The sequence below is a fragment of the Neopsephotus bourkii genome, unplaced genomic scaffold, assembly GCF_033783945.1.
Source record: "Neopsephotus bourkii isolate Nb327-2 ecotype Australia unplaced genomic scaffold, CSIRO-AGI_Nbou_v1 NB_1080, whole genome shotgun sequence".
Lineage (NCBI taxonomy): Eukaryota > Metazoa > Chordata > Aves > Psittaciformes > Psittacidae > Neopsephotus > Neopsephotus bourkii.
The window spans coordinates 433924-457379 of NW_026901568.1; the positions used below are offsets into that span (position 1 = coordinate 433924).

General features: G+C 41.4%; 1 protein-coding gene across 2 annotated transcripts; it reads right to left on the bottom strand.

The window, feature by feature from the left end:
• Nucleotides 1-2711: 2711 nt before the first annotated feature.
• On the bottom strand, nt 2712-22641 carry EOGT (EGF domain specific O-linked N-acetylglucosamine transferase). Of its 2 annotated transcripts, none has more exons than XM_061362064.1 (17): nt 22531-22641; nt 22043-22089; nt 21038-21255; nt 19990-20090; nt 19364-19472; nt 19183-19277; nt 18333-18437; nt 17063-17169; nt 15415-15518; nt 12872-12964; nt 12341-12412; nt 11717-11803; nt 10369-10437; nt 9019-9080; nt 7188-7307; nt 6288-6390; nt 2712-5921 (listed from the first exon to the last, which is right to left on the bottom strand). In XM_061362064.1, exons 3-17 carry the CDS (start codon nt 21233-21235, stop codon nt 5775-5777), a joined length of 1572 nt encoding a protein of 523 aa, XP_061218048.1. In that variant the 5' UTR covers nt 21236-21255; nt 22043-22089; nt 22531-22641; the 3' UTR covers nt 2712-5774. The 2 variants fall into 2 exon arrangements, with proteins under 2 accessions (XP_061218048.1, XP_061218047.1); XM_061362063.1 differs by having other exon boundaries at nt 21038-21250; nt 22531-22635.
• Between the last annotated feature and the right edge of the window lie 815 nt (nt 22642-23456).

Sequence of the window (23456 nt, forward strand, 5' to 3'; positions counted from 1 at the left end):
GATGTTAAGTGCTGCTCTGCCTTACCTGGAAATTGGGTGTCCAACACAATGTAAGAGAAGATTCCAGGCAAGGGACATCCAGGACAAGCAGCTGACACGGAAGCAAGTATGAGATCTCCCAGCACGGAGCTGGATGCGAGTAGGCTCTGGTGAAGAGCTGAGATCAATGAGACTTACTCACATAGAATCATAGAATGGTTTAGGTTGGAAGGGACCTTCAAAGGCCATCTAGTCCAACCCCTTGCAGTGAGCCGGGACAGCCTGAACTAACTCAGGTTGCCCAAAGAAACCCAAACTATGACTAATGGGATAGCTGAGCTCCATACAACTAATTTCTCACCCTCTACTCAAAAGCTTTTCACATTTTGGGTACTATATTGTTTCAAACACTCTTCTAAGGGCCAAAGCCAAATCTGATTTTAAGCAGATATAAGTCAAAAAACAAAGCCATTTCTGAAGTGATACATGTTCGAAGTAAATTCAGGTGCTTCACTTCTCATTAATAGTGTCATTTTTCTTTTTTGCTACTTCTCCTAATTTTTCATTTTCTGTGGAGAGATAGGAAAGAGAAGGAAAACCAAGAAAATATAAAGGAAAGTAAGAGATACAGTCTGCTCTTTATTTTTGTGTTTTATTCCCCACTCCAAAAGGCAATGGTAAAACACAAAAAGTTGTATTTTATATATTATTCATTATATTTTATTTATACACAAACATTTTTATGTTTTATCTATATTTTTATGCTATAAAAATATTTCATCTTTCTAAGGAAAAAGAGCTCCCTACTAAAAAAAAAAATACATTTGAGCATGCACTGTCAGCCCTAGCCCTTCTCCCCAAAAGCCTACCCTGGCTGGGGACACTGCTCCCCTCCTTGCCTGGCTGGGACTCCAGCAACATGGGTCCTTCCCTTTGTCCCTCCTGCATCTCACAACATAACATTTTCAATACCCTCATTTTTTTTGCTCTGTCCCAGTGGGGTTTCCACACACTTTGCTGCAGTGTCCTGGGTTTAGCAGTGGCAGTCATTTTTCTCTTTCTTGGTAGCTGGTGCAGGGCTGTGTTTTGACTTTCAGCTGTGAACAGAGCTGAAAAACACTGATGTTTTGGTTTGGCCAAGGACTTTGTGGGCCTCATGCTCTGCCAGGGAGGAGGGAAGCTGGGAGGAAGCAGAGACAGGACACCTGACCCAAACTGACCAAAGAGGTATTCCATACCACAGCACGTCATGCCCAGGAGGTAACTTGGGAGTTAGCCGGAAGGGCTAGGTGGACTGCAAGGTTGGAGGAGGTATCGGTTGGTGCTTGATCGGGCTGGGGGGCAAGTTATCGGTCGCCTGGTGATGGGGTGTTATATTCTCTTCCCTTGTTATTTCCTATATCATTACTATTATTGGTGGTAGCAGTAGTGATTTGTGTTATACCTTAGTTACTAAACTGTTCTTATCTCAACCCGTGGGAGTTTCATTTCTTTTTGATTCTCCTCTCCATTCCCCCAGGAGTAGGGGGAGGGCAAGAAGGGGGGGAGTGGGTAACAAGCTGTCTGGCTGTGGGTTAAACCACGACATGCAGTTATAACTGTGTTCATGAGGTCTTTTGAGCCTCAGCCTTGGGAATGACACTGCCCATTTTACCCCTCCGCAGCCTTTACACATACTTGTTTCTCCTTCCTCCTCTTCACCCTTCTTCATTCCCTCTGCACATCTCCCTCCTTACCTCCACAAAGCACTTTGATCAGCTGCACTGAGATACCCCCACCATAAAGTGCACATCACCAACACAGAAGGGGCTTAGACCTCACCAAGACTGACACAGTAATTTTTTCCAGCTCTTGTTTAATGCAAACATGACCCCAGCCACCAAGACCTGTCTGTCTGCCTGCTCCCAGGTATTGTACACCAGAGGAGCAGCTCACACAACCATCCCTCACATAACAGATAAAACAAGCCTGCGGCCAACAGTCTGAAGTGCAGGCTTCTGCTAAGGCAGCTGACTTTGGCCAAAGTGAGTTGGAGAGCCCTCACATCAGCTGATCCATGCAGTCCTGATGGAGCAACACCCATTCGGACTAGGAGGCTGGTACTTCAGTAGCTGCAGGCTTTGCATCCCTCATGCCCACACTGACAGGTGAGGAACTACAATGCGAGAGGTGTGATGAGAGTTGATAACTACACAAGGAAGAGCCAACCTCTTCTGGATTTTCAGGGCCAAAGCCAGAAGAGTATTTAGTAGTATATACTAAAAAATATGAGAAACCCATGTTCAAAGGGGTGGAAGTAAGAGCTCAACTTCATGGCAAACACTGCAAATTGAAACAGTTATTCAATGCTGAAATCAAAGAAAATTATCCCGTCACATTTTACCCTTCCGAGCAGATGAAAAGCTCTCAAGGAGAACATTCCCTTCAGTTTCTCTCCTTAAAAAAATAAAGTAAAATATTAAGAGACATTCTAAACCCTGAGTTATCTCCGTAATGGTACAAGTGGTAAGATTAACAGCAAGAATTAAACCACTTCATTATTATTTAATTGCTTTTAAAAATGTATTGCCTTAATATTTATAATTGTACCATTCAGATTAATAACCCCGATTTTCCACCTCCCCACCACAAACCATTTCTCACACTCGCCCAACTTCCACAGAACTTCACAAAGTGAAAACTGAAAACACATCTTGAAGACTTTTGATGTAAAAAGGAACGACACTGTGTGCTTCCATAAATTAAGGTTTATTTCAAATCCAGCTCTCAGGTTACACTGTACATGAAACACAGGCAATCCTGTATGCATCCACGATTGGCAACGTTCATTAAGCCCCACTAAATTCCTCATGCCAGTGACAATGTGCCAGCTAAACACAGACTCTAAACTTAAGAAAAAACAAAACAAAACAGAAGGAGCAAGGAACAAAATTCCTATGGTCTGCTAAGAAAATACAACCCAGACCTATACCCTGCCTAAAGAACAAGTGGCCCAAAAGTCTCCTGGATCCTTCAAATTCCAATTTCCAGACTCAGACCCTCTTTACGAAAAGTCACAAGCCAGATCTTTGCTGTTACCCAAACTGTCCCTCAGGATTTATTGGCAAAATCCCATTAATCCAACCCAACCTCCTGCTGCTGCTAAGATAATTTTGTGACTATTTGTAAAGCTAATCAACCAAAATAGTATTTTCATCCCAATAATGTTAAGCCATAAAGGGTGAAGAGTATGTTGGCCATCAACTGTTGATGCTGCACTCAAATTTGCTGAAAGTGCTGAATGTTGGCAGAATATTTCACCCTTGGATTAAGTCCCCACAGCCTCTCCTTAGCACATTCAGGCATATGTTCGACCACTTGCTCTAGCGAGTCCTAACACCACTTGAAAGAGAATCTCCTCATTAGCTGCTTCTGTACAGATCCAAGCACACGCCTGCATCCACACACTGGCTTCAGCAGCATCATCTGCAGCACAAGAAGTTGAATGTACACAAAGGTTTTCACAACCCAGTCTTAAAATGCCTGAAAACAAAGCCAGCAAAGCAATGCAAGATGAAAGAGTTACCTCTGAGAGACCCCCAGGTAAATAAACCTGAGTATCAGTTTGGACCTCAGAACACCAGCCTGTCACAGCAAGGAAAAGCAGACATAACTCTATGCAGTAACAGTGTTTCAAATGTTTGCCTCTAAAACCTGGCAAAGTTTTACACTTGTTTCTTAAATAAAGGCTTTTTATTTAAAAAAGTTATCAAATATCTGTGCACAGTTCATAGTCAAATGTCTTCTTTATTTCTAATTGGTTTCATTCAAACTCAGACATTTCACTGATTTCAGTTTTATACACTTTTTCTTTCAAAATCCAACAAGGTAAAAAAAGCAACCCCAAACACATACACACACAAATAGAGGAAACTGTATTTCAAGGGCTTTTTTTTTTCCCATGTCAAGAAGTGCAATTTTGCTTCTATGGTTCTTTAAACAGTTTTATTCATCAGTAAAACAATGCACTACACTAAGAATTGCACCAGATACCTTAGAATATCTTACGTATCAGCTATACCTAACTTCTCCTATGCACTGCTTAAGGTTGTGAGAAATCTGTATGAACGTTACACTTTTAGTAACTCAAGCTTTACCAGTATAGGCAGGTCAGTAAATGTACCCACACTCTGTGAAACTGCCTATCACTGCTGGAGAATGGAAGTCAATTACACCAGTGAAATGTTTGCATTTACAGTAACTATCTTGCTTTTGCATATAAATGTATGCTCTGCTTCAAGCCACTGAGACTGTATCATTATATTGCAAGCCTATCACAGGAATACATTCCCCAAAAAATCCGTAACACAGAACTCTGTTTTGTCTCACTGAACGTGATTCCACACATCCTTCTGGCCCCACTTAAAACAACAGAATTAGTCCCTTTTTTTCAGCCCCCTCTAGCAGAAGCATGTTAACTCTGGGGGAATTTCACAAAGAACTTAGCTTTGGCTTAGTACTTCCTTCACTCTAAACTATGAACCATGTGAACTATGCTACTGGCTTTGGAAGCGTTTTCAAAAGTTTTCTAGATTGACTCTTCACCATTCTGAGAAAACAAGAATATTGACAGATCAGGCTTTTAATGACTCCAGGAACAAGGTTCCTCATGACTTCATTTCCTTCCATCTGCAGCTGAAAGACACCCTCTACATCTTACCATTTGTCATGAAAAAACAGAAGCTGATTCCCTTCAGGATCTTCAACAAGACTCAAGTTTTACTCCAATTTGCTCAGGTTTTCCATTGCACAGTGCTGTTCTATGTGATGAAGTAGGAAACACCCAAAGTTTTAAGTGTTCATTTTGGAAAAGACTTATCTGCTTTGAGATAGGAGACTGACTAAACCTACTGAGGAGGCCTCTTAGATTTTAGCATTTAAAACTACAGGGAGAAGAGTCAAAAGTTTGTATTTAGATGCACAAACATGGGACTGCTTTCTAAGTTGAAACTGTTTTGAAACTTCAAATAAAAGTCTTCAGTGTCCATTGAATCAAACAACAAAAGTTAAAGCTTACTTAACCACGTCATTCTTACAACCACTATTTTACAAAGGAAGATCTTCAAACCTAGAAACAACACGGGGGCAAGCACAGCAAGGACATGGATGTTGATAGAAAGGAATTAACAAACCAGCCTGGAACAACTACGTCATGTAACCCAGCTGCAAATGACACGCTGGGAAGTGTAATTCCTATTCTGATTTTTACTTACAGGTACAGACCTATAGTATAAAAACATCTAGCTTCTTAAAAAAGATGAACTGAGGAGCCTGACAGGCCTATTTCATGCCCACAGAGACTATACTGAGAGACCCGAATAAAAACTGCACCTAAGTTATAGCTTGGTCTTTCAGTTTAGTCCCTCCATCTCTATGTAACTACCCATCCTCTAGCATTTTGTCACATAATGGTAGGCATAAATCATTACAACATCAGTATCTACCCCAGAAAACCTTATATGAAATGGATGGACAAATCTTTATACAAAGACAAGTTTTTTAGAATTTGGAATGAAAAAATACAGAGCAAAAAAACCCCAAAAAAGAGTTCTGAAAAATAGTTTACGTAGAAAAACCTCCCCAAAATAAAGAGAGGGATTATAAAGGTAAGCTACGGTGCTAAGAAGTGGTTGGAGTAATAACAGGCTACTTCCCTCGCAGAGGTTTACACGTTTCACACCAGCATTTTGCTTTATGTTGTTACAATAGTTTTATGGAGCATTATTTAAAAATAATATTTCAGTCAGAAACCTAATTCAGAGTTCATCATGTTTTACCCTAAACGGCCACTTGGAATGCTGTGAAACATGATTTGCAGCCAGAAGCACCAAGTACATAAATTCTTCCACATCAAAGGAGTAGTTTGTAAATTTTGGATGCTCTCCCAGTGTTGGGTGGTGTCCCTAGAAAATGAAATAAGGCCTTTTAGATAGGAAAAAACCTCAATACATCTTCCATTAAAAAAGCAAGAAAAATACTAATCATCTGCCATTTTTATTTATTATTTCTTATCCGCTGAGGCAAAAGAGTCAGCAAAGTACCTGCATAACAGAGATGCTGTGGATGGCTTGAATTAATGGCCAATTCATTTCATTTCTCTTCTTCCCTCAGCATTAATATAAATGATCTCTTAATCACAACAGGGAAGTTAATTTGGTCTAAAGAATGAAAACCATATTTCAAATATCGTAATGTAGATAGGTGAAGGAAGCTAAATGTTAAATGCTTCAAGTTACAGCACGCCACCCTTCAGCAGTGGCCATCATTACCTGATCTTGAGGAAACACTTTATTCCTTTTTCGCCAAGTGATGTAGTGAATGCCTCTCAGCCTTGCCAAATCCAGGTAACAACGTTCATCTTCACAGTTGTATCTAGGGACAGGCATAAGAAAATCATATTTATCTACAGAGATTGTGCTCAAGTTTACCAGGGTGGAACAGGAAAAAAACCCTGCAAGCTGAAATGTTTGTTGTCCAGTTCTAAGGCACTGAAGCCATGGACAGTTTCTGCTCTGTTGAAAACAAGGGGCTTCAAGCAGGATTTCCCAGGACACATAATTCAGTGCTTTTCTGACAAATATCTTATTTTTTTGTTTAGCTCTATAGAACTGGAATGCCTGTTAACATCCACAATTTATAACAAAGTATGTTTAAAAAGAAAGCTACTAGAGAAGTTTAGGTAAAAGAGAATGACACACAGCTGAGCTTGGCCAGCAAGCTGGTGCTCATGTCCTCAGCACAGAAAGGAGTATATAAATAACCCTCAGGGGGATCTGTAATACTTTGGGCATGTACCTCATGCAAACAGTTTACCTGGATCACCAAAATACTAGTATATTTCAGACTCACTGGGCAGGATCTGACCACTGAGGCTTTCTTGCTTTTTGCCATTTAACCTGCACCATTGTTGACCAGGCTGCATTGTATTTATACCACAGCATCTTAAGAAATCCCAGACTAAACCTGTATGATATAGTTACACTATATTTTGTAATCAAAGCTTCCTCATTTTCAATCCCCAGAAAAGGAGGCTGACAAAAATGAAGTCTGGATGAGGACGTAAGGCAAGCATGAATAGTCAAATACAGGCAAGGAAGAGTGCTTCACTAACATGCAAGAACAGACATAAGCAGTTGTATAATAGAGGGGAAAGAGAGAAACAAACTTACAGTTCAAAAACAACAGCCCAGTCTGGTAGAAAGAGCAAATGGGTAAGTCCAGCTCCATGCATCCCAATGAATATATCAGAGTTGTGGGTAATCCTCAACTGCTCTGAAAATTCAAGTTCCCTGCAGACAACACAACAAAGATGGTGACCTGGCACGCCTGCCCATCTCAGCAAGAGTCAGCAACATGCAGAAAGCACAAAATTAACTTAAGGGAATGCTGAAAGATAGAAATAATTTTTCAAGGAACAATACCAAGAATCATAAATGCTGCATCCAGAAAAAACTCAGCACAGAATTAAAACAAATGCAGGCATATTTCAAAACTTCACAAGAGTTTTCCAAAAATTTGAGGGTTTTCTTTAAAGTTTTTGCAAGATTGGGGTTTTTTACTTAAAAAAAAAAAAAAAGAGGCATCACTTCCTATAACCCCCCCTAACAACTCAACATAAAAGACCTAAACTTTTCTAATGTAATGTAGAAGTACACAATTCATAATCGTATCACAGGATTCTGCCTAAAGATGTAGATATCCAACCTTAACTTATGCACAGTGCATCATGAAGAAATAAGGAGACCAGGCTTTTTTCAGCTCCTGGAACTGTCACTCTCTCCCATCATTTGCCTGTAAACTCCAAATAAGGCATTCTCTTTATATGACCAGGTGTTCCCTGAGTGCACAAGGAAATTGACTAAAGACACTTTATTGTTAAGAGAAGACTGACAACTGCAAAGGGAAATTACAACATGCTTCATTTGGGTATGAACAGTTCATACACTGAAAAGGAAGAGAATAACCAAAAGGAAGAGAATGACTATTTGGAAGAGAGTAGAAAGAAACTGGCTTAAACACAGTTCTTAGCTACTTAAACTGCTACAAGGGCAGACACCAGGGAAACCCTCCTAACCATGATAGTGATGCCACAGGAGAGCTGTGGAAATCTGCAATACTGAAAGGTACTACACACAGTTTGACAAGCATGGGAGTTGTGGAAGTACTACTTGGCCAAGCTTTCATGTAGGATGGCCTAGATGGCCACTCAGTGGTGTCCACCCCTTTTCTTATTAGACTGCTCAAGTGCTCTCATTGACAGGGGAATTGGAGGCAACTCTTGACTCCCTCACATTGTCACTGCTTTGGTCAAAACACCCATCTCTCAGTACTGCTTTAATTTCTCATGCCTCCTGCATGACCCATGACGGCATCATTGAGTAGATGGGAGCTGCTGTCATTTGGCACAGGCATACACCACTTGGAAACTTTTTCTTCAAGACATTTTTCCCTGACACAGTGCCTACTACATCTGAGCATCACAAACTGACCTCAAGTGGTGTCTTCAGGGGCTACTACAGCAGCAAATAAGCTCAGTCATTATTCATTACCAAACTAACGGTCATATAATATAAAACACTACCTTCATACAAGAGAAATCCCTGTTGGACCCATAGTTACTGCAGGGCATTAGCAAATTCAGAGTGATGGGAACACAGCTTGTTATGGAGATGGGAGGAAAGAAGAAGAAAAGTGATTTCAAACTTGTTCATCACATAGTAGCTTTAACCTGAGCCTACTAACCCTAGAGACTCATTCCTAAGCAGTGCATCATAGGATGGGAGTGTTTAACTAGCTCACCCATCACTCCCTGAACACTCCCATAGGATGGGAGTGTTTAACTAGCTCACCCACCACTCACCCCACCATTCTGCCTTTCTTACCAGTTCTTGGATTTTTAACACGTTAGACACTGGGGCACATACAGCTGTGTCTGCAAACAGCTTTCCCCAGCAATAGGCAGCATGAGATCACACTAGGTTCTTCTGTCAACTTACGTACTTGTATTTGTAGTCTACCACTTTGACCTCCAGAGTTGATAATGTTTTCAAAGCATTCACAAGCTAAGGAAGAGAATAAAAAGACAATGATTTGGAGATCTCCTTCAATGAACTCCTCCCCTGCACTCCTGACCATCATTACACACTCCTCCTACTCAGCAGGGAATGACAATGAGTGAGACAGAACATACTGTCACCGCCACATAAAGGAGCAGTTCCCCTCCTCTTGTGCCTTCCCACCTAAGATACGTGAGTTATTCTTGACAGAGCAACCCCTGGAGAGCAGATGCAGATCTCCTGCACTCTCACAGAGAGCTTCTGTTGACCTTTACATGCTCCAGGACCCAATCCTAAACCACTCAGACTAGGAGGAGCAGTGGGAAGATGTGGTTGGATTTCCAAAATATATTTCAATACCTAAAGAAGCAAATTGGTAGCTAAGAAGGATTTTCAAAAATACCTTACTAGGTCCTACACATGAGAAGTGAAACCAGGATAGAGCCAGGCCTTCCAAACTAAAATGGCTTTCTGTAAATCTCCAGTCCATAGCCAGCAGTAGAGTCAAGTATTCTCTCTCTTACAAAAGTGTAGTAAAGGTAGGACTAACATCTCCTTTTCTGTCATGTGCTTATCACCAGAAAACACAATACATGTAGCACTGTGGACAGCCAAGCAGATAAGGCACATATCTAACCATTTGCACTCTGTCTATTCTACCACTGAGCTATTGCATCAAACAAGCCTCAATTTCTCCCCCCATACAGTGGGGAATGATAATCCCAATTCATTTTTGTCAGGCACTAACAGCTAAGAATGAAGACAGATATGAAAACATTAGATTTTATCATTTTACCACAAGAGAACCTACACCACAAGCCCACTAAGTTGTATGATTCAAAAACATGAATCAATATGAAATTTCATTAAGTTTTGAATGCACATACTCAGATACAATAGCTTCTGCATTTTAATCTGCAAGCGTAACAAAGGTTTTTGTTAGAGTCGTCAGCACTGGGGATGTTATAAATACAAGAGATAGTCTGAAAGTGAAATAATTTAATTTTATCAGCAGCTCTGCAGTGTCTGTTTGTTAAAGGGAAATGCTTTTAGTATTACATCTGCAGTCTTCTATTGGATACTTAAAAAAGGGCAGCAAGGTTCAGTGTCTTGTATACAGAAACAGAGACTGGCTAGAAGACACAGTAGAAGAAATTAATACCAGTACTGAACATGTTTGCTCAAGATTTGTCAGCAGACAGATGTCTTGGCTACACCCCTAGGAAAAAAAATATCAATTCAATGAGCAAAATACAACTTCTGATAAATATTTTAAAAATAAAAGCGACCCCACCTCATTCTGGTTTAAGATTTTCCGGTAATCTGTGCTGCGTGCAAGTATTGTGACCCGGATTTTCCCATCCTAAAAAGAAAGGAGCTTCAGTGGAATGCTATGAGGCAGACTCCAAACACTTCCATATTTACTTTCGGTAGTTATTTGAGCAACATAACAAGTCCCTTCTCCATGTAACAGATGATGTAACCACCTTAAAATTCACATTGTATTTTCCAACAGATGTCAAGTGTCAAAAACTTTGCAAAAGTCTGACTATTAACAAAGAATAAAACATTTTCTGAGAGATTTTTTTATTCAGTACAAAAGAGCCTCTGTATTACTCAGTATACAGAAGTTTTTTAAAGTAGGGAAGCAGCTTTTGAGATGGCTTGTGCACAAGATCTTTGGGAAAAAATATTTCACTTATGTAACAGTTCCTCCTTTTACCTCTTTAAATTAATTGGACTCACAGGGGTAAGTGTTCCAAGTGAAATAAAGAGATTTAACTGCATGACTCCCATTAGCATCAGCAGGAGAAGCATAACTAAATGCCTGTGCAGTGCTTTGAATGTGTGCCCCTCAGCGATAATACATAGGCTACTCTCTAGCAAACACTTCAAGAAGCTCAGAACTGCTGTATCCACCAGTGCAGCCATTGCAACAATTTGCATAGACTAACAGTGGGTGCAAGAGAGACGGACAGAGAGATGGTACTGGGCAAGGGTCAGGACTAGATTCAACCACTGTCTCCTCTGATCCAAGCTCGGCAGTATCTACACTGGAATGGGTTGCCCAGGGAGGTTGTGAATGCTCCATCCCTGGCAGTGTTCAAGGCCAGGCTGGTGTCATGGTTTAGTGTGAGGTGTCCCTGCCCATGGCAGGGGGGGCTGGACCTAGATGATCTTAAGGTCCTTTCCAACCCTAACTATTCTATGACTCTATGAAGAACAAGCTCACTGCATTGCTCAGTGGGATCCCCTCTTGCTGCACTGCAAGGACAGCACCTTGTCAGTCTGCTCCAGAAGAGACCATGTGCCACATATCTTGCATAACTAGAAAGGACACAAAGGCCTTGGGACCAGAGAATAGAGACTGGGAAGAGATCCCAGGGTTGGAAGGAGGATGTTCTAAAGTATGTCCTATGTAAATAAGACACGAAGGCGAGTTTCACAAATATACACAAGTGTTTGCTGAAGGCCTTCACAGAACAGATTGATATACTGGAAAAAAAATCACAAGCATCACGGGAAGGAACAAGAAGTTCACGATATGCTCTTATTTCCCCACTGGGTCCAGCTTGCTAATGCCATTTCTCTGGCAAAAGCCATTAGCTCCATGTTACAACTTTATTATTCAGTTACCATACCTTGGGTCCTTCTTGTGTGATATTTAATCTGTGTAACACATGCTGAGAAAATGCTCTAAACAGCCCCGTACCATGACAGCCAGAGATCTGAAATTTAAAAAAAAACAATTGTTAATACAAAAATTTATTTTGCTCAGAAAAACCTCTTTGTGACCAGTCTTTTGCCATTCTTGTGAAACAAAAACCCAGTATCATGCACTGTGCTAAACATGGCAGTATTCATTGCAATGCAAGTGAGACTTTCATTGAGGAAGAAGCACAACTCTCTCTACAGTGTTAGAGCCTGAATGCATGAGCTAATACCCTCAGGAAAGTCTGTCAGTGTGCAAGCTCTTGTGCTCTGCAAAAATACCAGTTAAGTTCACAGTGCCCACCCATTAAAGAGGAATAATATCACATCTCATGAGCTGTGACACAGGACATTGCACCCAAGCACTTACTATCAACCAGCTAACTTCAAAATTCTAATCTTTAGGGAAGAGCATCTCATTTGGAGCTGCACAGACCTTCAGTGCAGTACATGGCACGGTAACTCAGCTGGATACTTGAGGGATTCATTAGCTCAGATTTTATACTGTCACACATGCACCTAGTTAACACAGTGGAGAGATAAAAAAGACTCACCAATGGTGTGTTATAAAACAAGCCATATCGCATTCGAGGCAGTAATGAGAAGACTGCTTCTTTAAAGCATACCTGCAAAGGAAGATCACAGGAAGTTACACTGCTCTGCTACCTTCCACTGGCACATCCCAGGCTCATTCAGTGGGATCACTGCTTATAATGAGATAGCAATTACATGCTTCTGTCAAGAGCACCTTCACTTCCTTGATTGCGCAAATGAATAGAACAAAGACAATCCTGATCCCAAAAGAGCCCTCACTTCGGATGTAAGTGTGGGAAGAGGTAAAAACCAAAACACCCCCAAGACAGAACAAACATGAATGAAATAAAGAAAACCAGTTAGAGAGTAAAGAGTTTAAGACAGGCTTTAGGAGACTAAAATGAGCTCTGAATGAATGGTTACTTTAATGAAAGGTATTAATGAAAGGTATTAATGCTTTTTTCTGAAACACCCATATCCACAAGCAGCTTGAGAAGCTGTCGTATTTGCTACCTAATGACTGAATGAAAACAAAATATAAAATTCCATACCCTTTTAGAGTCAAAGGTTTTCAAGTGTATTATTTCATAGTTGGTAAATGCCTTCCACGTCTCACTGAACAGGTCACCATAGCCATATGAGCTCTAGGAGAAAAGGGAAAAACCATAAGGTCATAATTAATACATAAATGCACATGAACACTCTCTTTATGATTTACAAGTTCTGTATACAAGTTTTAATACACGGTTAATATACCTAGTCACCACCACGGGACCAGAGACAGCTTAGCACAGAACGGACATCACAGAACACCAAACCCTGCATTTACAATAGTAGCTAATTCTAAATCACTGTCAGGTAGCTAATGTTTAATAAAATGCTTTTATAAATTAGCAATCTAGACAAGTTTTCAAGCAGTAGATTAGAATTTGAGTTGGGAACAAGAAGTACCTACTACTTTCCTCAGACACAACAGAACACAAGTTAAATTTCAATTAACAGCCACACAGGGATGGTAAAAGGCATGAACCTCAACTCCCGAGACTGATAAAAACACCTGGGAATTCAAGTGCTGCAGTAATGTTCGAAGTCAAAAGTCACAATGAGTTTATTTCACATTCACCTCCGTTTTGTTGTCACTTGCATATTGCATATGGATCATAAATCGAAGGAAATGATCTGATTTGATGTAAGAAATGGCCAGGAAACTATGTTTTGCATTACTCTGACAAGCTAATGAGAAGTTTCTCTACAGGGCAGTATAAAACTTCGCCCTCTGCAGCAAAGGTCTTTTAAGAACAATCTAAATTCCTACAACATTGGCCCAGCAGTAGAGGCTCTTGCCTTCAAGTTTGTAACACTTCCTACACACCCAAAGGCTAAGAGTCACCATCTCTTGTTCTCTGAATGCAATTAAGTATGACCTTGGTAGTCCTGGTGCAGATTCTCACTTAAAGCTTCCTTTTGACTCTGGAGCTGGCTCAGGCTACTTGGAAAGTTATGTGGAAACACTCTCCACAAGAAATTTGAAATTAAGACTACAAATGACAGCAGTTGATCTTCCAGATTAGAAGTAATCTTTGTTTAGCCAGAGTTATAGCAGAAAATGAGTAGGAAATCCACTGGGTGTTGGCTTGCAGGCTGCCTCTGCAAGAGCAGGAGAGCAATGTTTGTAAAGCATTTTTAAGGAAAGCAGGTAAGGTTGGAAAGTAATACCTTCAGCTTTGAAAATCAGGTCTCTACTTGTAATCTGGAAGATCATCTGCGATCATTCATAGTCTTAATTTCAAATGTGTATGGCCAAATCTAATTACATAAAGAAAAAGAGGGAATGACTAATAAGCTCAAGACCATCTTTCAATCAGCACAGACAGTTCAGAAGCAGTTAGCTGGTGCCATCATCTGGTTGTACATGGTAATGAACTCAAGCAGTCTGATGAGTTAAGACACTTAAAATGATAGAGCATTGTGACATATACTTTGAATGCTACATTTGAAAGAGCTATTTGATTCAACAATGTGATACAAGAAAAAAAGTTGCTTCTCAAGGTAATTTACAATGCATTTGACATCTGACTTTTTCAGAAAGGCATCAGAGCCAGAATAACAGGTACCTCCATAACATCTAGAGAGCTTGCTTTTCTGGCAGGTGCATTTATTTTAGCTTTCAAAATGTAAGACAATTAGAAAAGGGGGTCTCTTCTGGCCAGAGGCTTCTCATTAAATAGTGAGCAGGGGATAGCTGCAGTTTTCTGCTGAGTATTAGTTGTCCTACAGTAAATACTCAGAAAGAAAACCTAGGATTTTATGAGAAAAAGACAGGTGTGGGACAATACCATAGTCTGGAACTGTGCTATTTCTGGTCCCTATTACACACGTTATGTGGCATATTTCAAGTTGCATAGTTTGTTATTTAGTTTAACCCCAGTTTGTTATTTAGTTTAACACCTTCAATACTGGCCAGTAAAACTAGTATTAAACAGTTATGGTTTCAAATCAGCAGTACAGCAGAAATATCCCTACTTAAAAACTTCTTTTATATGTCATCGTGGCATCCTAAGAGGTGATTGAGAGAAACAACTGCAAGAAGGCTGTTTAAAGGAATTAAATATTATACCCTGTTTTAATATATATACAAGGATTTAATTTAGTTGTTTTCTCCGTTACAGGCTGCACCTTACTGATTCAGAAAGATGCCAGGCAGCTTTTCTTTTTAAATACAGAAGAAAGTTTTGAGTAAATCTACTTCAAAACTCTCAGAGAAAAGAAGCATAAAGAAAACAGCATGAAATGTTTAAAAGCCACATACTGGGAATATAGGTCATGTTATGTTTGAGATCACACCAAAAAAAAAGGCATAATTATGTACTAGCAAAAGATGAGCTACGAAGTAGTGTTCAAACAGCACATGATTTATTGTGGAAAATCTGTTCCCCAAGTATTGTTTATGCACCTGTATTAGCAGGATCCAAAAACTTACCAGTTCCACATGGCTAAGCCCACAAGAAAGCTAAGGACTGGCTACTAAAATCTTCAGTCTCTATAAAGCAGAAATAAACCCACTGCAAACATATTAGAAGCACAGATGACTTACGGTGTCCCACATGACTATGTTGACATCAGTACTGAAGGAATTATTGATATGCTGTGTGATATAAAGATTGACGAAATCACAGAAGTGATGATACATATTAACACCTGGGAAAGAAAGAATTGTTAGCAAAATACCACATTACTCCCTTCACTTTTAACTGGTTCATGCATTTGTTCCTTATTAGTATCCTGCATTTTATATTACTTTTCCCTTGCTTCTGACCAAATGCTTTTTATACACTCTAAACAGGCAAATTTCTAAAGGGAAGGAATTGAGGTAAGAAACCTGAAGTAAAGATGTGTTTTTAAAAAGTTCAGAGAAATAGAAGAGTGGCAAAAAAACAGCATAAGAAAAAGATAGTTTCACAAGCTATTTCTCATTACAGTCTGCAGCTGCTTGCTGAAGTATATGAAAGCAACTTCTCCTTTAACAACAGCTAGTTAGACATACAGGAAACATTAAAAACAGGCCCTCAGCACTGATCTTAGTGTTGCTTTACTAGGCTTAAGGGAAGCTCTGTCTGCAGGACTACAAGATAGAACTTGTACTTGCACATGAGCCAAAGCCCCAGTAATTCCTCAGTTTTTCTTGTCAGAGCATTCTTGTTCATTCTTGGTTTCTTAAGATAATACCTTAAGACCATGTAGCATAAAAACCACCATGAAACAGACGAGGTAACATAGCCCCATTTTCTTGGTAATGAAGACCAGATCTCAGGTTTGGAACCATGTGTACACAGTCCCTGTTTCTAAGCTTCTGACCAAAAAGAGCTTCTATGACGGGAATCAGCTGCCTTTACTGCTCACACTGCAATTTCCCCTGCCTCCCCTAAAACAATGGAGCTGAGCACAATCACCTCCTGAGTCACACCTACACCACCCTACTTAAAGGTACAAACTGACAGCACAGAAACGCTTCCCCAGTAACTACTCGGCGGCCTGCAGCAACTTTGCTTAAAATGTAAGATACTGGTTTGCAGGGGAAGGGGGGTAATTCAGTTCACAGTTGCAGTGTGTCACAGGCAGCTATCCAGTTTAACCATAGCTTACCCACAGCAGCTTGTTTGTATGTCTAAATGCTGAACACCCTCTTTCATTCACATATATCTGCAGAATATGCTGCATGAACAAAAAGGTTGGTGAACTTCAAAAACTGGCTGGTTCCTAAAGAAGCTTGGGTGCTGACCCTCTCTGAATATCACTTCCTCTTCCATAACACTCAATACGCAGAGAATCCTCAATTCCTGAACACTTACAACAAAACACATATACCCATGCTCGTGTTCCATGGTATAAAACCTGTCATCCAAAAACACTGCCTAAATCAAAGGCTATGCTAAAGAATCTTCTGTACAGCAAGTAAAAGAATGTCAAAACACAGCCAGCAGAATGTGTGAGACAAGTGGCAGGAAATTTCTCTTTTGTTTAATTTTATTTTATTCATTTGTGGGGAAATGTAAAAATTTTAAATTTCAGTTTCCAAGTTCATCAATGGAACTACAGGGGAAAAAAAAGGGAATAAAAAAAAAAAATCACATCATTTTTCAAAGGTAAAAATATATTACAAATGAACTTGACAGTCATAAAGGGATAATGTAGACGGGCAGGGTAGATATGGGCTATTTTTACTGCATGAAGATACCAATTACCTGCATCTAATTTCATGAAGTATGTTGGCTTTTCAATAACAACGTCACACTTCCCATCTTCTAGAGGCCTGAAGTTTAATGCAGTAAACGTCTGGAGTTCTGCAAACCTACAAAGATTTAATCACATAGAACATGCTTTGTCATTAGCATACTTAAGCAAATGTACTTCATCTAAGTACATCCAAGATTTAGTAACTGTTCATCCAGTCCATTTGATTTAACAGGGCTGCTGAAAACTGATAGAGTCTGACAATTAAAATGATTTGAAATTGTAATGGAAGGTTCTTCAGGTTATAAGCTTCAAGAGGTTAAACACCACCTTTGATCTCAGGAGTGAACAGCGTCTTTGATCTACAAATCAAGGCAGTAGAGACATAACAAAGAGCCGTAGAGGCCAGATCTGTGGGTATAAGCAACTTGATCTGCATTGTCAAAGACACTTCAGCAAGATCTTCATGCTTTGGTCAGAATAATGAACGTGGATGCAGTATTTATTATTCCTGGATCTAAACAAGAATGAGCAGTTGAGATGACAATAGCAGGCAAAAGAAAAGTCTTTTCCTCCGGTACCACTATTCTTAACTGAAACTGACCATCAATGCAAAACGAGGGGGGAAAAAAAACAAGCAACATGAGAAAAGAATAAAAACGAATTCTTATATAGACCTTAATGGTTTCAACTCCTGCATGTGTCATCAACTAACTGGCAATGCAGCTTTGAAGTGCTAACATGCAACTTGTGATACTTCATCACCTACTACAAAGGACCCTCTGCACTTCCTACTCAGCCTCTCAACTGTTGCCCATTTCACACTCCAAACACAGGCTCCTTGGGAGCACCACGTGAATGTATATCCAGACCAGGCACTGCTGCGGCCCCAGTGTCATCAAAGACCATGTGAACTAGGACACAAGTGCAAACTTCAAGACATTTCACAATAAAACAGTTGCCTCCTCCTATAAGCAGATCTGGCATAGGACCAGCATCTTGTCCAGAAAACACCTGAAGGTTTGAACTTCAAATTAAAAGACATTTTCAGATCATTTGCTTCTGTCAATTAGGCAAGGCACAATTACACACAGCATATTCCAGAACATTCTGCATAGATGTAATTACCCAAGGTATCGAATATGAATCCTCAAATTGACCTTAGAAAGGAAAAAACATTTCCTCAGTATTAAATCCCTTACACACAGCTGCTAACACCAATGAAAAAGAATAAAGAATTACTAAGAGAACTTGGAAGCAGCCTTGACAAGTGATTCTTACCAAGACTGCAGAGGGCTCTTGCGTTGACCTTCAGCCAAAAATGCCTTAACGTCAAGGGTGCAGTGACCTCCAATTTCTCCCTTCTGTAAAAAGTCTTCTTTGAATCTAATGCCAATTAATAAAAGTCTATTAGCTTTTGTGCAACACTGCTATAAGCGCTCTGTGATCTCAACCACATACTCCATTCAGCCAAGTGCTTCATACACATTTAAAACCTCAATATTTTCTTTAGCATAAATCCCACAATTCCCAAATAAAGACAGCGGTGTCCGTGGAGTTATACACATCAATTTAGAAACCAGCACTAATCTATCCAGAATGTTATTAGGAATCATTTTCACATACAAAAATGAGTAACTTAATTAGGTATTTCTACATGATTACTTACAGGCACATCATTAGCTGTTTGAGGGGAGGGGGTTGTTTGTTCTTAACAACAATTCCTCACTGAAATTCACCTCAGATTTCACAACCCATGTCTTCACAACATAAGAGTGATGTGCAAGACCAGGTTTCATGAGAACAAACTGCCAACTAAAAGCACTGTCAAGATCAAGAAAGGATGAGACTGAGGATGTAGAAAGGTTTTTCTTTCTTCCATCAGAGGAGAGGATTTCAATCACCCATCATCATTCCATAAAACTGGGAGTTTAGGTTTTTAAATAACCTGCACTGCTGATAGCAGCAGCAGATAGCAATCATGAGGTGTAGATCTCAACAGGAGCTCAGCAACAAGTCTCTTATCAGCAGTGAAGCCCATGGCAACAAGCACACCACTTTGCTAAACAAATTCTGAACTCCCTTCCCCTGCCATCCCCTGGTTTTACTATAACAAAAGCAAATCAGAGACCTGTCGTGGTTCCTCTTTACAGTTCGTAAGTCAATGTACAAGTTTGTGGCTCTGCAATGCTGAAGGTATTGAGAACAGGTCAGAGATGAATCTCCCTGTTAAGAACAAGTAGGATTTAGTCAGTAACAAAAATTACATGTAAAACCAAGTGAAAAGTATCACATCTATTAGAAATACCTACTGTTGCTGCAGGCTTACAATGGGTTTTCATTTCATTGAGCCTCTCATGAATGTAACCAAAGTCAGCTTGTTTCCAGAATATCTGTTGGGCTGTCTCAATGTCACTTGCCCTGAAAAAATCAAGGTCCATTGCCCAGTTCTAGTAATAATTTTAACAAATAACATTTTTCCTGCTGAAAGTGGAACAGAAGAACCAGCCAGTTGCTTTATTGACATGTAAAATGCAAAACAGGAAGCAACTCGCCAGCTGTTTGTAAGTGAAAACACCAATGACAGTTTAAAGTTACTCTCCCGTAAAAGGGTATAAAATCTTTTTTAACATTTTTTCCCTCTGCTTTTAAAGCTAAGAAAGGAAATACTCAGTTATTTTCAGAATCTGAATTCAAGGCTAAATAAGAATAATGAAAACATTGTGGCAAGAAGCATTTCAAATGGTATTTTCTTCCTTAAAAAGTTAAATCTTTCATGCCACGTTGAAAGACATATGTTACATATAAACACACATATACGTATATACACATGTCCACATCTCCTTTAAACTCTAAACATCACAGTAACACTTCACAGCTAATATGAATGTGGGCACTACACGCTGGGTTTTTTTTATACATTGAAAATGAAACTTACCATCCAGTTTCGACGTAATCACACACTGGGTAACTGAACCTGTGATCTGATTTACAAGATTTCTCATAACCCCAGCAGGATTTTAGCTTCTTCAAGTATTTCTGTAACACAGAATGAGTGAATCAGGTTACACAACAGTAAAATGGAAAATTACTTAAGTTGGTTGTCAGCTTATAAACTACCTCTCACTAATAAATCTTGCATGAAAGGCTTTCAGTTTGGTCTGTTCTCAGTTTCAGAAAGAACACCCAGATTCCTTATGCACAGCTGTGCTCCAAAGAGGACACATGTGAACAGCAAAATTATCCTTGTCTTTAACATGTCTATCCCAGGACAAACATTTTTCCTGACCCAGTTGGTAGGATTCCAAAATGTCCACATCACTGATAGATACAGATAACAAAGTTAAGCTTACATGAAGCACAGTGCTCCAAGCTCCAGTCTGTGCGTACTATTGCTCCCTAAGCAAATCTGTAGACATGGCCTTCTGCAGTGCTGTAGGAAGCCAGAGAAAGGGAGCACAACCCTTAGCGCTGCAAAGCAGCTCCCGTCTGAGAGACACAAGAAGTGTTCCCAGGCCACACGTAGCCCAGATCCTCAGGTTCACTGTCCCTCCTTCAGGTAAATGAATTACATGCAACCACAGTAAGACTGAATCAGTGTTTCATTGATTTGCCTATACTCTTGGCTCTTCTGCAAAAGCACTACAGCATGCTGAAGATCACAGGCCCAGAAATTACTAACAGTCCTTAGTTAAACACCTTTCACATGCACAAGATTTACATGGATGAAGATCATCATTCCAGCTCTGTGACAATTAAAAGAAGGGGGATACAAATCTTGCAAACCAGTAGATACAAAATCCAGTTTTATGACAGCATGAGATGCAGGAAGAGCTCTGTACAACTATTCCAAAAGCCCAATTCCAATTCCCAGTGGAACTGACTAATCAGCAAGGAAAACAGTTCATCCCCATCTTTAACTGCTGTGACTCCAAGAAAAGAACACCCCAATATTACATTTGATTAAACAGAAAAAGCAAACCTACTTTATATGGGCAATGAGAGTCCTGCTGACAGATGCCAGCAATATGCTGGTTATTGTGCAGAAAGTAGGGAACGTGCTCATCTGGCAGGTTGATAGCACTGTAGCTATATAATGGCTCTTCTGGAGTGTTTTTGAATGCAGTAAGGTTTTCAGCCAGAATTCCTTGCAGTAGCAATCCAAACACAAGCAGCATGAACATGGCAACCTGTGAGCTCTGTACTTATTAAACAAATAAACATAAAAGACACTTAATGTTTCTGCATCATAGCACATTTCAAGCATACGAGACAATATTCAGCCATATAGTCAAAGAATTTGTACTTGTATTTCTGGGACGATTTCTTTTTCCTAGGGAAAGTAAAACCTTCACTAAGAGACTAGATTGTACAACCTCAGGATTATCTTTGAGTCATTAGTCATTGAGGGCTATTACCAACTGGCAGTCAAACTAAAATGGGTGTGTTTACTTTAGCTGAATCCCATGGGATCCTGAGAGTTCAAATGTGGAAACTAAGTATAGACCATATAATATCCAGCCAGCAGGAAGAAAATGTAGAAGTCCTGGGGGGAGGGGTGAGAAGAGGAAGAACTTTAGTTTAAAAATAAGCATAAAAAGAATTACATTCTCCACTTTGGAAGAAACTAATCATAAGCTGCAGGAAAACTATGCAGTCACAAATAAATGGTCAAAATTAAGTCTGTTTCAGGGCGCTCATTTTTAGTAGTTTACATCATGCTAAAGAAACTTTGAATACTAAGTTACTAAATTAACTGCAGTTAATTTTACATATACATATCTATATACTCTAAACCAGACTAGGTACCTTTCGGGTAATGCAGCCTTCTCATCAAACACCCCTCCTTTGAACCATCAAACTTCCTGAGAAAAGAAGAGGATGGCCTGTATCTAAAAAAACCCTTTTTTGGCATTGTAATTTGCCAAAATTTGCATGCTTGCTTGCAACTGAAGCCTTTAGCAATATTCCTACAACATAAGTAGTTTTACCTGTTTGGTTCCAGGAGAACTGCTTCAGATTTCCCAAGTACGGAAACCTGGTGGGGGGTGAGGAAAGCCGAGTTAAATACGTCCTGCTTCTTGAGAAACGCTCATAGCAAGGAGAGCAACCCTCTAACAGCCGGGGAGGGTGTCTGACCGCGCTGGGTGCGCGGATCCCTGCAAGAACGCACTCTGCTTCCCTTTCTTTCCCCATGGCAGGCACCCAGGGCAGAGGCCGAATTTCGGGAGGGTCCCACCGCACTCCATCCCCAGTGCTGCGATGCCCGGCTCCCCGGAGCGGCACCCTGGCTGCGGATCGGTCACTTGAGGCAGGCACCAACACCCAGAGCCAGACGCAGCCTCTGGCCCACTCTGGACCCGGTGCTGGTCCCACGATACTAAGACATGTCTTGGACCCGGCCCCCATCCCGCGATAAACCCTGTGCTGGGCCCATAGCGAGTCCCATCCCGCCCCGCCCTGAGCCCACGGCGGGCACCTCAGCTCACCTCCGCTCAGCCCCGCTGGCCCCAGGGAGCCCCGGGGCCCATGGGACCGGCAGCTCCTCCCGTTACCCGCTGGCCGACGGCCTTAATCCTCATGCCGCCGCGGCTGCTGTCATGGGGGGAGCAAGAACGGCCAGGCCCGGCGGTGGAAAGCGCCCGCCGTGAGAGGGCTGCTCCCGCCCCTCCTTCACACCCGCGGGCAGCAGAGCGGAGCGGGGCCGGGCGGGCGGCGCCGCCACACCCCACCCTGTCCCGTCCCGTCCCGTCCCGTCCCCCTCAGAGAGGCGCAACCGCGCCCGGAGCGCTGCCGCTGGAGCCCGCCCCACCTGGAGGCGGTGGGAACGCGGAGGGAGGAGCCCGGCCAGGCCGTGCGGCACCTGCCCGGGGCCTTGGCCCTGGAGGGAGAGCGGCGCTGCCTTCCTCCCGCTGCCGGAAATCAAGCGCTGCCGCCGCGGGAGCGGCGTTCTCAGGCTGCGGAGGAAAAGGCCTTTTCCTGCCTCCGCTCAGCAGGAAGCGCAGCCTCCTGGCACCCCATTGTGTGAGGCGGCTCCCCGGAGACCCCGGCCTCCCCTTCCCGCCGCCTTCGGAAGCGGATTTATGGATCCCCGCTTGGCCGGGCACAGGGATCCGGCTCCCGCGCTGCCAGCACGCAGGAGTTCGCTCCCGGTTCTACTCGGTCGCTGCTTTGACAAGCTCCGCAGGGGTCGCAGGCACCAACACGGGGGTGCTGGGATCAGTCCACCACCGGACAGACCGCCTCTCACCTCGTTTACAGGTGGGGAACGGTGGACAAGAGCCCAGCCGCGGGAGGACAAAGGGTGACCCCCTGCACCGATACTGCCGGCTCCGACGGTGCCCTGCTTGAATACAGGAAATTGGTCTAAATGTGACAGTGTCTTTAATCCCATTACTGCAGTGC

Excerpts from the sequence above, each read along its gene's own strand:
- EOGT (XM_061362064.1), bottom strand. The coding sequence starts at position 21,235 with ATGTTCATGCTGCTTGTGTTTGGATTGCTACTGCAAGGAATTCTGGCT. Across the intron at positions 20,091-21,037 it reads ACTCTCATTGCCCATATAAA|AAATACTTGAAGAAGCTAAA; the intron begins GTAGGTTTGCTT and ends TCTGTGTTACAG. Across the intron at positions 18,438-19,182 it reads GTAAAGAGGAACCACGACAG|ATTCAAAGAAGACTTTTTAC; the intron begins GTCTCTGATTTG and ends AATTGGCATTAG.